Raw genomic sequence first — 15792 nt, 5'->3', positions numbered from 1 at the left:
TGAGTGGGAGGAGGACTAACCACAACAACACAAGAGCACGCAACAAATTCAAACTTAATATTAATCGCTCCAAGCTTGACTGTAAAAAATATGACTTTAGCAATCGAGTTGTCAAAGCGTGGAACCAGGTGAAGAGCCTTCTCTGTGGCGGCCCCGGCCCTCTGGAACCAACTCCCCCTAGAGATTAGAATTGCCCCCACCCTCCTTGCCTTTCGTAAGCTACTGTACTTAAAACCCACCTCTGCCGCCAGGCATGGGGAATTGAGATACTCTTTCCCCCTAGGCCTTTACAATTTTATGCATGGTATGTCTGTACGTATGTTTGGTTTTTTATAATAATGGGTTTTTTATTGTTTTTAGTATTGGATTGTTATATGCTGTCTTATTATTGCTGTTAGCCGCCCCGAGTCTCCGGAGAGGGGCGGCATACAAATCCAATAAATAAATAAATAAATTAAAAAATAAATAAATAAACAAACTCATTACCGGACTCAGTAGTGTCAACCCCTAACCCCCAACATTTCTCCCTTAGACTATCCACGATTGACCTCTCCAGGTTCCTAAGGGGCGTACATAAGTGCACTAGCCTGCCTTCCGTCCCCTGTCCAATTGTCTCTCCTTACCTCATATCTCATATATCTTTTCTTCCTTTCATATATATCTTCTCCTCTACTTTTATATCTTCTCTTTATATATAATACTTCATGTCTATCCTCTTCAATATGTATTGTGTATTGGACAAAATAAATAAATAAATGAATAAAATAAAATAAATAAACAAACCCTGTTTAACCCAGGCATGCTTAAATTCAGTGACTGTGGATTGACCAACCACGTCTGCTGGAAGTTTGTTACAAGCATCTACTCCTCTTTCAATGAAATACAATACTTTCTCACACTGTTTCTGATTCCCCCCCACAACTAACCTCAGATTGTGTCCCCTGGTTCTTGTGTTCACTTTCCTATTAAAAACACTTCCCTCCTGAACCTTATTAATCCCTTTGACATATTTAAATGCTTCAATCATGTCCCCCCTTTTCCCTTCTGTCCTCCAGACTATACAGATGGAGTTCATGAAGTCTTTCCTGATACGTTTGATGCTTAAGACCTTCCACCATTTTTGTAGCCCATCTTTGGACCCCTTCAATTTATTTTATTTTATTTTATTTTATGATTTTATTTTATTTTATTTTATTTATTTTATATTATTTTATTTTATTTTATTTTATTTTATTTATTTATTTTTATTTTATTTTATTTTATTTTATTTTATTTTATTTTATTTTATTTTATTTTATTGTTAGTTAGTTAGTTAGTTAGTCCAATACACAATATACATTGAAGAGAATAGATATGTAATAATATAAATAAAGAAAAGAATAGAAGAAAAGATATAAAAGTATAGGTGAACATATTTGAAAGGAAGAAAAGATAAATGAAATAAGGAGAGACAGTTGGACAGGGGACGGAAGGCACACTGGTACACTTATGCACACCCCTTACTGACCTCTAAGGAACCTGGAGAGGTCAAATTTGATCCCTATCTTTTTGTAGCTGAAACTGAACTGAACTTTTCGCCTATCTCCCAGTGACAACAGAGGCAGAGGGTGGGAGGGAGGCTGGCAGGGCCAAGCCACAAGCGACAAGTAGGGCCCCCCATTGACAAAAGACACGAGACAAAGGATTCGCGGTCCTTATTATCCTCGGATCCGCCAGCCGCAGGCTTTAAACCAGCGGAGAAGGTGTTTATCCTGGAGCTAGTTAAATCTGGTGAACTTAAAGCATGACCTATTTCGAGGAACAAGGAATGCCGGGGCAGGTTGTGGGGAGGCGAAGCGACGCCTTGTGTAATTGCAAGCCCGTGTTGTGGTGTCTAGAGTCTTTGGAGAGGCAGCGTTTCAACCAAGAGGTGTACAAGACCTGCGAGGGCCTGGAAACACGGCGGAGGTATAAAAGGCAGTAATCACACAGGAATTGGATCAGGGCAAAAGGCTTTTTCTTTTCAGCTGCCTCTTAGCAGCAGGAAGAATCATGTTTCCGGGGAAAGTTTTAGAAAGAAAACAAGGAGAGATTGACCGATTTCTCGAAGCTCCTTCCATAAGAACCTAAGAACCTAAGAAGAGCCCTGCTGAATCAGGCCAAAGCCCATCGAGTCCAGCATTCTGTGTCACACAGTGGCCCCCCCCAATTGTCCATGGGGATCTTGAGCAGAAAGAGAAGGCAAAACCCTCCCTTTCCCTTGACCCCCAACAAATGGGACCCAAGGGAACCCTGCCTGCTTCAACTCAAAGAGAGAGGAAAGAAGGAAGGAAGGAAGGAAGGAAGGAAGGAAGGAAGGAAGGAAGGAAGGAAGGAGAAAGACAGAGAGAACCTAAGAACCTAAGAAGAGCCCTGCTGAATCAGGCCAAAGCCCATCGAGTCCAGCATTCTGTGTCACACAGTGGCCCACCAATTGTCCATGGGGATCTTGAGCAGAAAGAGAAGGCAAGACCCTCCCTTTCCCTTGACCCCCAACAAATGGGACCCAAGGGAACCCTGCCTGCCTCAACCAACATAGAGGCGGCACTTGGACATCCGTTTCAATAACCATCGATACACTTGGCATCCATGAATCTGTCTTATCCTGCCTTGAAGTGATCAAGGCTGACAGCTGTCACGACCTCTTCTGGAAGTCAATTCCATAAACCAATTCCCTAGTATGAAGACTGCCTTTAACCCCTTTCACAAGATGGAGACATAATACCACATACAAGCTGAATAGACAAGACCTTACAGACAATCTTCACTCCGTAAAAGATCTTGGAATACTCCTATCCAATGACCTAAGTGCCAAAGCCCACTGCAACAACATCGCCAAAAAGGCTTCAAGAGTTGTTAACTTAATCCTATGTAGCTTCTGCTCCGGTAATCTCACACTACTAACCAGAGCATACAAAACTTTTGCCAAACCAATCCTTGAATACAGCTCAGCTGTCTGGAAGCCACACTGCATTTTGGACATAAACACCCTAGAAAATGTCCAGAGATACTTTACAAGAAGAGCCCTCCACTCCTCCACTCGCAACAGAATCCCCTACGCAACTAGACTTACAATCCTAGGTTTAGAAAGCTTAGAACTACGTCACCTTAAACACGACCTGAGCATAGCCCATAAAATCATCTGCTACAATGTCCTTCCTGTCAAAGACTACTTCAGTTTCAACCACAACAACACACAAGCACACGACAGATGCAAACTTAAAGTAAACTGCGCTAAACTTGACTGCAGGAAATACAACTTTAGTAACCGAGTAGATGATGCATGGAGCTCACTACCAGACTCTGTAGTATCATCACATAACCCCCAAAACTTTACCCTCTTAGACTTTCCACTGTTGACCAATCCCGATTCCTAAGAGGTCAGTAAGGGGCGTGCATAAGTGCACCAGCGTGCCTTCCGTCTCCTGTCCCTAATGTTTCTTTTTTTTTTTTTTTACTAATATCATGTATATAAATATTATTATATCTTTTTATACCACCAATACATACTTGACAAAATAAACAAACAAATAAATAACCACACAAACATAGCCAGTTTATTACTTAACCATGATTAATCCATCAGAATAGAGTTGGAAGGGACCTTTATTTATTATTATTATTTATTAGATTTGTATGCCACCCCTCTCCGAGGACTCGGAGCGGCTGACAACAAGAAAAAAAACCCAGTACAAATCCAATATTTAAAAAACAGTTTAAAACCCTTAACATAAAAACAAGCATACATCTCATGCAAACCATACATGAAGTGGAAATGGCCCAGGGGAATCAATTTCCCCATGCCTGACGGCAGAGATGGGTTTTAAGGAGTTTGCAAAAGGCAAGAAGGGTGGGGGCAGTCCTAATCTCCGGGGGGAGTTGATTCCAGAGGGTCGGGGCCACCACAGAGAAGGCTCTTCCCCTGGGTCCCGCCAGATGACCTTGGATTTTCTAATGTAAATTCTAGTCCAATTTTTTTACTTCAACCTCCTGCTCAAGAAGGAGACCCCATGCTAGTGATGGTGAACCTCTGGCATATGTTTCCACAGGTGGCACATGGAGCCATATCAGATGGCACGCCAGGTGTGGCCCAATGTCAGGTTGAATGGAAATTGAATGGAATTGGGTGGAATGGAAGGATTGAATGGGATTCAAGAGGGTTATTTTTGAGCCAATGGTCCAAACATGAACTTTCCATGTTTTTTATATGTATAATTTTTTAATGGATGTTTTACAAAACACATAAAAGTCAGTAGAAACTAATAAGAATCAGAAGCAGGAAAGAAGGGAGGGAAGAAGAAAGGAAGGAGGAAAGAACGGAAGAATGGAAGGAAGAAGGGAAGAGGAGAAGAAAGAAGGAGGGAGGGAGGAAGAAAGGAAGGAAGGAAGAAAGGAAAGCAAAATGAGAAAAGCAAAAAGCAAAAATGAAAAATAGAAATAAGGATGGGTGAGCAGTGTGGTCGGGCACTAGGAAAAGCAAGTAGGATGCTTGGCTGCATAGCTAGAGGTATAACAAGCAGGAAGAGGGAGATTGTGATCCACTTATATAGAGCGCTGGTGAGACCACATTTGGAATAATACTGTGTCCAGTTCTGGAGACCTCACCTACAAAAAGATATTGACAAAATTGAAAGGGTCCAAAGACGGGCTACAAGAGTGGTGGAAGGTCTTAAGCATAAAACGTATCAGGAAAGACTTCATGAACTCAATCTGTCTAGCCTGGAGGACAGAAGGAAAAGGGGGGACATGATCGAAACATTTAAATATGTCAAAGGGTTAAATAAGATTCAGGAGGGAAGTGTTTTTAATAGGAAAGTGAACACAAGAACAAGGGGGCACAATCTGAAGTTAGTTGGGGGAAAGATCAAAAGCAACGTGAGAAAATATTATTTCACTGAAAGAGTAGTAGATCCTTGGAACAAACTTCCAGCAGACGTGGTTGGTAAATCCACAGTGACTGAATTTAAACATGCCTGGGATAAACATAGATCCATCCTAAGATAAAATACAGAAAATAGTATAAGGGCAGACTAGATGGACCATGAGGTCTTTTTCTGCCGTCAGACTTCTATGTTTCTATGTTTGGCTTTAGAAGAGGATTACCTGGTTTGCACAGATTGAACTCCAGGGCTCCTCCGGAGTTGAGCAGCTTCTGGATCAGGACCTTGGCCAGCATGGTGGGGCTGAAGAGGACGGGGCGCCGGCAATCGCAGTGGGTGGGTTTCACCAGGCTGTATGGGATCAGGCTGAAGCTCCTGTTGATCTCCGTCACGGAATCAAACTCTGGAAGAAGATTTAACTCAATGTAAACTGCACTAGAACGAGTGGGCAGCCCAATGAAAGGTTGAAATTCTATCTAATGAACATTGGAAAAAGCAGAGTTCGGATGACAACCTGGTTAGCAAACCTCTGTGCTTATCTTGCTGGCTATCACAAGAGGGAGAGGAGGAGGGAGAAGAAAAAAGAAGAGGAAGAGGAGGAAGAAGAAGGAAGAAGAAGAAGAGGAGGAAGAAGAAGAAGAAGATGAAGAAGAAGAAGAAGAAGGAAGAGAGAAGAGGAGGAGAAAGAGGAGATGATGAAGAGGAAGAAGGAGAAGGAAGAGAGAGGAGGAGAAGGAGAAAAGATGATGAAGATGATGAAGTAGAAGAAAGAGAGAAGAGGAGGAAGAGGAGATGATGAAGAGGAGGAAGAAGAAGGAGAAGGAAGAGAGAGGAGGAGGAGAAAAAGATGAAGATGAAGAAGAAGAAGGAAGAGAGAAGAGGAGGAGGAAGAAGGAAAAAGAAAAGGAAGAAGAAGAAGAACAAGGAAGAGAGAAGAAGAGGAGGAAGAGGAGATGATGAAGAGGAAGAAGAAGAAGGAAGAGAGAGGAGGAGGAGGAGAAAAAGATGAAGATGAAGATGATGAAGAAGAAGAGAGAAGAGGAGGAGGAAGAGGAGATGACGAAGAGGAAGAGGAGGAAGAAGGAGAAGGAAGAGAGAGGAGGAGGAGGAGAAAAAGATGAAGATGAAGATGATGAAGAAGAAGGAAGAGAGAAGAGGAGGAAGAAGAAGGAAAAAGCAAAGAAGAAGAAGAAGAACAAGGAAGAGAGAAGAAGAGGAGGAAGAGGAGATGATGAAGAGGAAGAAGAAGAAGGAAGAGAGAGGAGGAGGAGAAAAAGATGAAGATGATGAAGAAGAAGAGAGAAGAGGAGGAGGAAGAGGAGATGACGAAGAGGAAGAGGAGGAAGAAGGAGAAGGAAGAGAGAGGAGGAGGAGGAGGAGAAAAAGATTAATAATAATAATAATTTACAACATAATGAAAATAGACTGAGAACAAAACTCCGCATTGGCAACAGGAAGGGCGCCTGACCATCCAACACTCTGCTAGCTCCAGGGACGATGGGATTGTTAAAAGATGTGGATGCTGATGAGCTTTAAGGTGTTAAGGGACAGCCTCATCGAGCGATTAGCTCTTCAGCTTTGCAGTCTAAGAAAAAGAGGTTCCCTCCACTTCACACACACAAACACAAACACACAAAACCCCCCTGTACCTTCAAATCTTTCCAGGAGAGCCTTGGTCACCGGATGCACTTCCGACTTGACCCGGCTGTCTTTCGAAGTGACGATGCGCACCCGTTCGTTGCTATTCATGCGCTTGTATTTGTTCTCGGACCTGCTGACAAACTGGAAGTGGAGATTCAGGCTGGGTCAAAGGGGGATTCAAGGGTGTTTTCCCCCTGTCTGGTCTACCTAGTAAGGCTGGCGATCAGAGAGCTGAACCTGTTTGACCCGGTGAACCCCAAATTATTGTTGTTGTTGTTGTTGTGTTGGTGGTTGTTACCTGCAAGATCTGGCCCAAAAGGAAACTGGCTCTGGAGAGACGAGGGCTGGTTTTGGATTCGCTGGGAGAGGCGGCTTCTTCTGGTTGCAGTGAAGTCTAAGTAGCAACAGAGAGAAGGAAGAAGAAGAAGAAGGAAGAAGGAAGAAAGGAGGAGGAGGAAAAAAAGAAGGAGGAAGAGGAGGAGGAGGAGGAGGAGGAAGAGGAAGCGGAAGGGAAAGAAAAGAAGAGGAAGGGGAGGTAGAAGAAGAATTAAGAGAGAAAAGGAGGAAGAAGAGAAGGAAGAGGAGAAGATGAGGAGGAAGAAGAAGAAGGAAGAGAGAAGAGGAGGAGAAGATGAAGAATAAAAGAAGAAGGAAGAAGAAAGAAGAGTAGGAGGAGGAGGAGAAAAAGAAGAAGGAGGAAGAGGAGGAGGAGGAGGAATAGGAAGGGAAAGAGGAAGAAGGGGAGGATGAAGAAGAAGGAAGAGAGAAGAGGATGAAGAAGGAAGAGAGAAGAGGAGAAGGAGGAGAAGAAGAAGATGATGAGAAAGAGGAAGAAGAAGAAGAAAAAGAAGAAGGAACAAGAAGAAGAGGAGGAAGAAGATGATGATGAAGATGATTATGATGAAGAAAAAGAAGAAAAAAGAAGGGAAAGAAGAAGAGGAAGAGGAGGAGGAAAAAGGAGAAGAGAACGAGGAGGAAGAAGAAGGAAGAGAGAAGAGGTAGAGGAAGAGGAGCAGAAGGAGAAAGTGATGATGAAGAGGAAGAGGAGGAAGAAGAAAAAGAAGGAGAAAGAGAGGAGGAGGAGGAGATGATGATGAAGAAGAAGAAACAAGAAGAGGAAGAAGATGAAGAGGAAGAGGAAGAAGAAGAAGAAGATATGTAGGTCAGAATGTTACAAAACAAATTTATGGGATATAGAAGCAGGAATGTTGAGACCCCCCTGCCCACCATGCTTGGAGGACTACAAGATGGAGAATGTTGACTTGACAACAGCAAAGTCAACCTCCCATAATGAATATAGACAGAATATGTCTTCTAGAATGGATGGGAATTACCCAAAAGATAAAAACTGCCTAAAACTGCTCACAAAGGGATGGAAGAAAGATGGTTGAAGAGGACAACCATCCCAAGCCAGGGAGAACTTACTCGTGATATCCCATAGACACTGTCTGTATCTTCTTTGCTTCCTTTGTTCATAAGTCGCTGGAGTTTTACTAGGAGCAGCTGCTGGGCTCTGCAAAGAAGAGTTGGGAAGGATCAGAGGTGGTGCTAAGGAAGTAGTCAACCTATCCTCCAAAGCACCTGAAGGTAGACTTGCCACTCGGACCATCATGGAGGAGGGTGTTTGAGTTTTCCGCACACCAGCTGTTGTGACTTGCCAGCAGCCCATGAACGGATAGCGGATCCGATCCGAGTTGAGGCTGATGAGATAATGCATCAGGGGTCTGTGCAATTGGCACATGAGTCGGACAATGAGGCGGCTGGGTGAGGATTTGGTGCCAGAGGCAGAAGTTCAACCAGGGGGAGTTGGCCTTCTCCAGGTCCCATCGACCAGACAAAGTTGTCTGGTGGGACCTAGGGGAAGAGCCTTCTCTGTGGTGGCTCCGGCCCTCTGGAATCAGCTCCCCCCAGAGATTCGTACTGCCCCCACCCTCCTCGCCTTCTGCAAGGCACTTAAGATCCATCTATGTCACCAGGCATGGGGCAGCTAGATCATGCCCCCTTCTTTGACTGTTAAATGTTATGTGTGGATGTGATTGAGTAGACTGACTGTTTATATATACAGTAATAGGATTTTAGTTCACTGTTTTTTAACTATTAGATTTGTATACATGTTGTTTGCATTGTATGTTGTGAGCTGTTCTGGGTCCTCGGAGAGGGGCAGCATACATGTCTAATAAATAATAATAATAATAATAATAATAATAATAATAATAATAATAATAATTTTTCCTTTTCACAAATCACTTTCTACTAACCAATATATATATACGCATTGGAAATTAAATGTATGAATTACAAATATAACATAAGATATAAATGGTAACAACAAGGATATCTTTTACTTACATAGTCTGAGAAATAAGATTATCGATATAATTTTTTTAATGTATTACTATGTATAATTCTATTATTTTCCTAAATTATTTGATTCTGTATCCTTTCCCCTTTCCCTTTTTCTTTTCCTGTTTATATTCCCCTCCTTTTTTATTAATTTAATAAATAAACTATTTAATAATAATAATAATAATAATAATAATAATAATAATAATAATAATAATAATAATAATGCTGATTTTTCCTTTTCACAAATCACTTTCTACTAACCAATATATATATATATATACATTGGAAATTAAATGTATGAATTACAAATATAACATGATACAAATGGTAACAACAAGGATATCTTTTACTTACATAGTCTGAGAAATAGATTATCGATATAAATTTTTTTATGTATTACTATGTATAATTCTATTATTTTCCTAAATTATTTGATTCTGTATCCTTTCCCCTTTCCCTTTTTCTTTTCCTGTTTATATTCCCCTCCTTTTTTATTCATTTAATAAATAAACTATTTAAAATAAATAATAATAATAATAATAATAATAATAATAATAATAATAATAATAGTAATTTGCATCCCCTGTGTCTTATGCTCAGGACGAGTGGGGGGTACTCACCTGCTGTAATTGGGGACTGTCCCCGTTTCCTCATCTTTGTTGGTGACAGGATGGACTCTGGCACAGAACCACTCACACTTCCCCTGGTACATGGTGTCGAGGACATGCAAGATCTCGTCACATTTCACGGAGAGGGAGCAGCAGTCCAAGTGGCTGGAGATACTGAGGTTCAACCGGATGTAGAAGGAGTCCCCGGAGGTGATGAGACCTTCTTCCATTTCTGAAAGCAGCTTCCGGTAACCTAGAGTGGAAGGAACACATTGTTAGTACTATGAACATAACTGGTTGGGTTTGGCAATATATAAACAAGCTAACAATGCATGCTTGTATGTATTGAAGCACTGTAGCTTTAAGAGTTAGTGTTACAGATAACCAGAAGAGGGAGCCAGAAGCGTGAATCTCTCTCTGTGTCCCTGTGATTTCTTTGTTTGGTATTGCTGCTTGCTATAGTAAGAACTGTGTGTTCGATGATGGTTTATGTATTTGTAAGCTGTAGAAGTGTTCTGGTAGAGATCAACCTTTACCAGTCAGATAACTCAGCACAACGAGATATCACAGATTATTTTATTACAGGCGTTCTCACAATAACGCACAGTTATGATGGGATTCTTCTGCAGTATAATCTTGAAGTTGAATTGACCCCGGCTCTAGGTGTAGCATCTACATGCTGGCTGGCTTAATGAGTAAAGACAAAGGACCCCCGGGAATTCTCTCTGCAATTACCCCTCATCCCGAGTCAGAGTCAATAGGAATACAGTGTTCCCTCGATTTTCTCGGATTCAAACTTCGCGAATAGCCTATACCACGGTTTTTCAAAAAATATTAATTAAAAATACTTCGCGTTTTTTTTCTACACCATGGTTTTTCCTGCCCAATGACGTCATACGTCATACATCAAAAACTAATAATTTTTTGCAAATATATAACAAAAAAAATAATTATTGTTAATAAATAATTATGTTTATAAATATCAGGATCACTAAGTGTCTTATTCAATAGTGAGTACCAGTAATAATGGTGAGTAAATGGTTGTTAAGGGAATGGGAAATGGTAATTTAGGGGTTTAAAGTGTTAAGGGATGGCTTGTGATACTGTCCATAGCCAAAAATTGTGTTTTTACTTCTGCATATCTACTTCGCGGAAATTCAACTTTCGTGGGCGGTCTCAGAACGCATCCCCCGTGAAAATCGAGGGAACACTGTACACAGATGTGGTCACTTGTAAACTACATTACCCCTAATGCAGGGGTAGGGAACGTTGGCTCTTCTATGACTTGTGGACTTCAACTCCCAGAATTCCTGAGCCAATCATGCTAGCTCAGGAATTCTGGGAGTTGAAGTCCACAAGTCACAGAAGAGCCAACGTTCCCTACCCCTGCCCTAATGCCATGTCTTAAAGAAACATGCCCAAATACAGTCTAACTATTTCTGTCTGTAGTGACAGCACAAGAAGTAATGCATGTAATATTGTTAATATATTGAGAGTTATTGACAGTAATGGGCTGTGCCTCCACGTTTTTAAACAGATGTTGGATAACCATCTGTCTGAAGTAGTGTAGGGTTTCCTGCCTAAGCAGGGGGTTGGACTAGAAGACCTCCAAGGTCCCTTCCAACTCTGTTGTTGTGGTTGTTGTTATTATTATTGTTGTTGTTCTTATTATTATGGCTTCTAGAGGTCAATCCTCGTGTCCTTTTATCCGCCTCCCAGCCCTTCTCAACCAAAGGTTTAAAAATTATTATTATTATTAATATTATTATTATTAGTATTAGTATTATTATTAATTAGATTTGTATGCCGCCCCTCTCCGCAGACTCGGGGCGGCTCACAACAATAACAAAGACAATATAAGAACAAATCTAATAATTTAAAAAACACTAAAAAACCCATTATTAAAAGCAAACATACACACAAACATACCATGTATAAACTGTATAGGCCCAGGGGAGATGTCTCAGTTCCCCCAGGTCTGACAGCAGAGATGGGTCTTAAGAACTTTATGAAAGGCAAGGAGGGTGGGGGCAGTTCTAATTTCCGGGGGGAGCTGGTTCCAGAGGGCCGGGGCCGCCACAGAGAAGGCTCTTCTCCTGGGTCCCGCCAAACGACATTGTTTAGTCGACGGAACCCGGAGAAGGCCAACTCTGTGGGACCTAACCGGTCGCTGGGATTCGTGCGGCAGAAGGCGATCCCGGAGATATTCTGGTCCGATGCCATGAAGGGCTTTATAGGTCATAACCAACACTTTGAATTGTGACCGGAAACTGATCGGCAACCAATGCAGACCGCAGAGTGTTGGTGTGACATGGGCATATTTGGAAAAGCCCATGATTGCTCTCGCAGCTGCATTCTGCACGATCTGAAGTTTCCGAACACTTTTCAAAGGTAGCCCCATGTAGAGAGCGTTACGGTAGTCGAACCTCGAGGTGATGGGGGCATGAGTGACTGTGAGTAGTGAGTCCCGGTCCAGATAGGTATCTCACCTTCATGATTTGGTTTGCAATGCAGTGTAACTGGTCCACTACATCTCTGAATTGTCCAGTGAATTTCCTCCTTTGTGCAGGTATCCAGGGGAACACTCATATTTTCTCCTCGGATGCAGCCTTCCACCTGTGGATAGGAACAGCGTTTCAAATTCTCCCTCCGGGCAATTAATTCTACTTACTAAATTACACAGCTAACACCTCCACCCACCCTGGTCTCCAAGAACAGCATAATGCGATTTGTTATATGGATTCTTTTCCCCCTTGAAGGGCACCGAATGATGCCTCCAATATGAGGCTTCCTTAAAAGGTGTTTTTTTAAAAGTTGAAAACTCTGCCCCCGGGCAACATAGACCTTGGTTACAGGAAGAGAAAAAAAATAAGAAGAGTTCACTCATCCATCACTTCAAAGAAATAGGAAGGACCATCCTTAGGGATGTTTGCAGAAATGACTAGGAAATATGGACCGCCCAGTGATGGGCTCCTATGGGTATGCAGAACCGGTAGAAAAATTTTGGTCAGGTACACAGTACCTGTAGAAAAAAATTGAATTTTGTTTTCTTTTTTTCTCTTCTGGGCTCTGGGCATGTTTTTCCTATTGCAGTAAACGAGGTTGAATGTGTATAATTTTAGAAGAGCTGTGTGTGTGTTTGTTTGTTTGTTTGTTTGTTTGTTTGTTTATTTATTTATTTATTTATTTATTTATTTATCTATCAGATTTGTATGCCGCCCCTCTCCGCAGACTCGGGGCGGCTCACAGCAACAATAATACAATGTAAACAAATCCAACATCTAAGTTAATTTTAAAAACCCCAATTTAGAAACAAATCATACATACTAGCATACCATGCATAAATTTTATAAGCCTAGGGGGAGGAAAAGTGTCAATTCCCCCATGCCTGATGACAGAGGTGGGTTTTAAGGAGCTTACGAAAGGCTAGGAGGGTGGGGGCAACTCTGATATCTGGGGGGAGTTGGTTCCAAAGGGTTGGGGCTGCCACAGAGAAGGCTCTTCCCCTGGGTCCCGTCAAACGACATTGTTTAGTTGACGGGACCTGGAGAAGGCCAACTTCGTGCGGCAGAAGGCGGTCCCAGAGATATTTTATTTATTATATAGTAAATAATGTATATTTTTGTGTTTAATATGTATGTACACATATGGCATATATACATAGAATTAAATAGTATATTTTGGATGTTCAGTAATAGTAAATAAGGAGGGAAATTGTATCTCTTTGAGGCGAGGAGAGGCCAGGCATCCTAACCCAAACCCTTGACGTGAGTGACGTCAAGTTGGCCACCTTTAAGCCAGTCACATGACCTTTAAGCCACCCCTTTCACATGATCACCAAGCCACTCCCACTTGGTCACATGGCCGGCAAGCCGCACCTACAAAATAAGCCACACCCACAGTATGGTAGTAAAATTTTTTGTAGCCCTTGACTGGGACTCCCTTACCAGAAGCAATTGGTAGCCTTCCCGGAGGCCAGCTTTCTCCGCTGTGGAATTGACCTTCACGGAATGGACAAAGCTTCCTTTGATGTTCCCACCCAGCAAACTGATCTCTGAGCTTAGTGTGTCTCCGTTGACCACTACTTGATGGACGGCATGGAAGACATTGTGGAGGCGTCCAACTAAGGTCACCGAGGGTCGGAACGGCCTGTGTCAACAAAAGAGGAACAAGTCTTGATTATTGCAACCCGCTCTACATGGGGCTACCCTTGAATAATGTTTGGAGACTCCAAATGGTCCAGAATGTAACTGCATGAGCTGTCAGAGGTATAACAAGCAGGAAGAGGGAGATTGTATAGAGTGCTGGTGAGACCACATTTGGAATAATACTGTGTTCAGTTCTGGAGACCTCACCTACAAAAAGATATTGACAAAATTGAACGGGTCCAAAGACGGGCTACAAAGATGGTGGAAGGTCTTAAGCATCAAACCTATCAGGAAAGACTTCATGAACTCAGTCTGTATAGTCTGGAGGACAGAAGGGAAAGGGGGTACAGGATCGAAACATCATTTAAATATGTTCAAGGGTTAAATAAGGTTCAGGAGGGAAGTGTTTTTAATAGGAAAGTGAACACAAGAACAAGGGGGCACAATCTGAGGTGAGTTGGGGAAAAGATCAGAAGCCACGTCAGAAAATATTATTTTACTGAAAGAGGAGTAGCTACTTGGAACAAACTTCCAGCAGACATAGTTGGTAAATCCACAGGAACTGAATTTAAACATGCCTGGGAGAAACATAGATCCATCCTAAGATAAAACACAGGAAATAGCATAAGGGCAGACTAGATGGACCAGGAGGTCTTTTTCTGCCGTCAATCTTCTATGTTTCTATGTTTCTATGTATTTACATTGTTGTTGTAATGTAAGACGCCCGGAGTCCTTCGAGATGGGCAGCATAGAAGTTGAATTAAATAAATAATGAATAGATAAATAAATACACAAGTCCTTCTTGGCTTCTCAGATCGTCCAGAGAAAGGGCTGAGATTGGTGATGGTGTGGTGGGGGTGGGGACCAGCTGTTTCTGGGCTAGAGAACAGCTGCACCAATGTATCTCAGATGCTTGTCAAGGCCACCAAGAGATTAGCCAAGTATTCGCTCATTCAAAAGAGTAGGAGGGAAACTTCAAGGCTTTCAAATTCTGGAACTACAGCGATGGATGAAAGCCCTGACTTCTTTGCATGCGACCGGCAATCCATCTGCTATGTTCGCAATTTCGTTCTCGACTTGCAACGATGCGTCTGATCCAACAAAGTTGATTCTGACGTTTTTTGGCTTTTGCTAAAGTCAAAAGAGGCAGCGGGAGATTTAGAAAGACGTGGGACTGTTAAAACTACATCAGATGCTGCTCTTTGGAACCCCTCCAGTCCCAAAAGGTTGCTTCAAAAAAAAAAAAGAGAGCCACCAGAAAAAATTCAGAACAATTCTTTAAGCAGCTGGAACTTGAACGACAAAATAAAAAGTTAGCGAAATCACAAATAGAATTTGGCCTGGTGTTAAATCAGACTCAGGATACATGCAGCAGGAAATGACACAATGGCAACGGACTTCTGAAATATGTGACATGTGTAAAAAGGTATTGGAAAAAATTGAGTAATTGGCTACAACAAATAACAGGTAGAACAATTGAATATACACCTGATTTTTTTTATTAGGAATTATGAACATAGAAACATAGAAGACTGACAGCAGAAAAAGACCTCATGGTCCATCTAGTCTGCCCTTATACTATTTCCTGTATTTTATCTTACAGTGGATATATGTTTATCCCAGGCATGTTGAAATTCATTTACTGTGAATTTACCAACCACGTCTGCTGGAAGTTTGTTCCAAGGATCTACTGCTCTTTCAGTGAAATAATATTTTCTCCCGTTGCTTTTGATCTTTCCCCCAACTAACTTCAGACTGTGTCCCCTTGTTCTTGTGTTCACTTTCCTATTAAAAACACTTCCCTCCTGAACCTTATTTAACCCCTTAACATATTTAAATGTTTCGATCATGTCCCCCTTTTCCTTCTGCCCTCCAGACTATACAGATGGAGTTCATGAAGTCTTTCCTGATACGTTTTATGCTTAAGACCTTCCACCATTCTTGCAGCCTGTCTTTGGACCCGTTCAATTTTGTCAATATCTTTTTGTAGGTGAGGTCTCCAGAACTGAACACAGGATTACAAATGTGGTCTCACCAGCGCTCTATATAAGGGGATCACAATCTCCCTCTTCCTGCTTGTTATACCTCTAGCTATGCAGCCAAGCTAGAGGTATAACAAGCAGGAAGAGGGAGATTGTGATCCCCTTATAT

At 41.9% G+C, this 15792-nt stretch overlaps 1 protein-coding gene across 5 annotated transcripts in view; it reads right to left on the bottom strand.

The window, feature by feature from the left end:
* Positions 1–5076: 5076 nt before the first annotated feature.
* CARD11 (caspase recruitment domain family member 11) overlaps positions 5077–15792 on the bottom strand; it is a 54952-nt gene continuing 44236 nt past the window's right edge. For all 5 annotated transcript variants that reach the window (XM_070761321.1, XM_070761320.1, XM_070761319.1 and 2 more), the window contains exons 15-21: positions 13441–13642; positions 11983–12109; positions 9506–9746; positions 7965–8052; positions 6838–6933; positions 6548–6680; positions 5077–5301 (exon numbers count right to left, since the gene is read on the bottom strand). In XM_070761321.1, the coding sequence (XP_070617422.1) occupies positions 5087–5301; positions 6548–6680; positions 6838–6933; positions 7965–8052; positions 9506–9746; positions 11983–12109; positions 13441–13642 (1102 nt within the window). In that variant the 3' untranslated portion in view covers positions 5077–5086. The remainder of the gene's footprint in view (positions 5302–6547; positions 6681–6837; positions 6934–7964; positions 8053–9505; positions 9747–11982; positions 12110–13440; positions 13643–15792) is intronic.

The sequence above is a fragment of the Erythrolamprus reginae genome, chromosome 9 (genome assembly GCF_031021105.1).
Source record: "Erythrolamprus reginae isolate rEryReg1 chromosome 9, rEryReg1.hap1, whole genome shotgun sequence".
Taxonomy (NCBI): Eukaryota; Metazoa; Chordata; class Lepidosauria; order Squamata; family Dipsadidae; genus Erythrolamprus; species Erythrolamprus reginae.
Note: the sequence above shows the minus strand (reverse complement) of the source record. Positions and strands in the feature narration are given on the sequence as shown.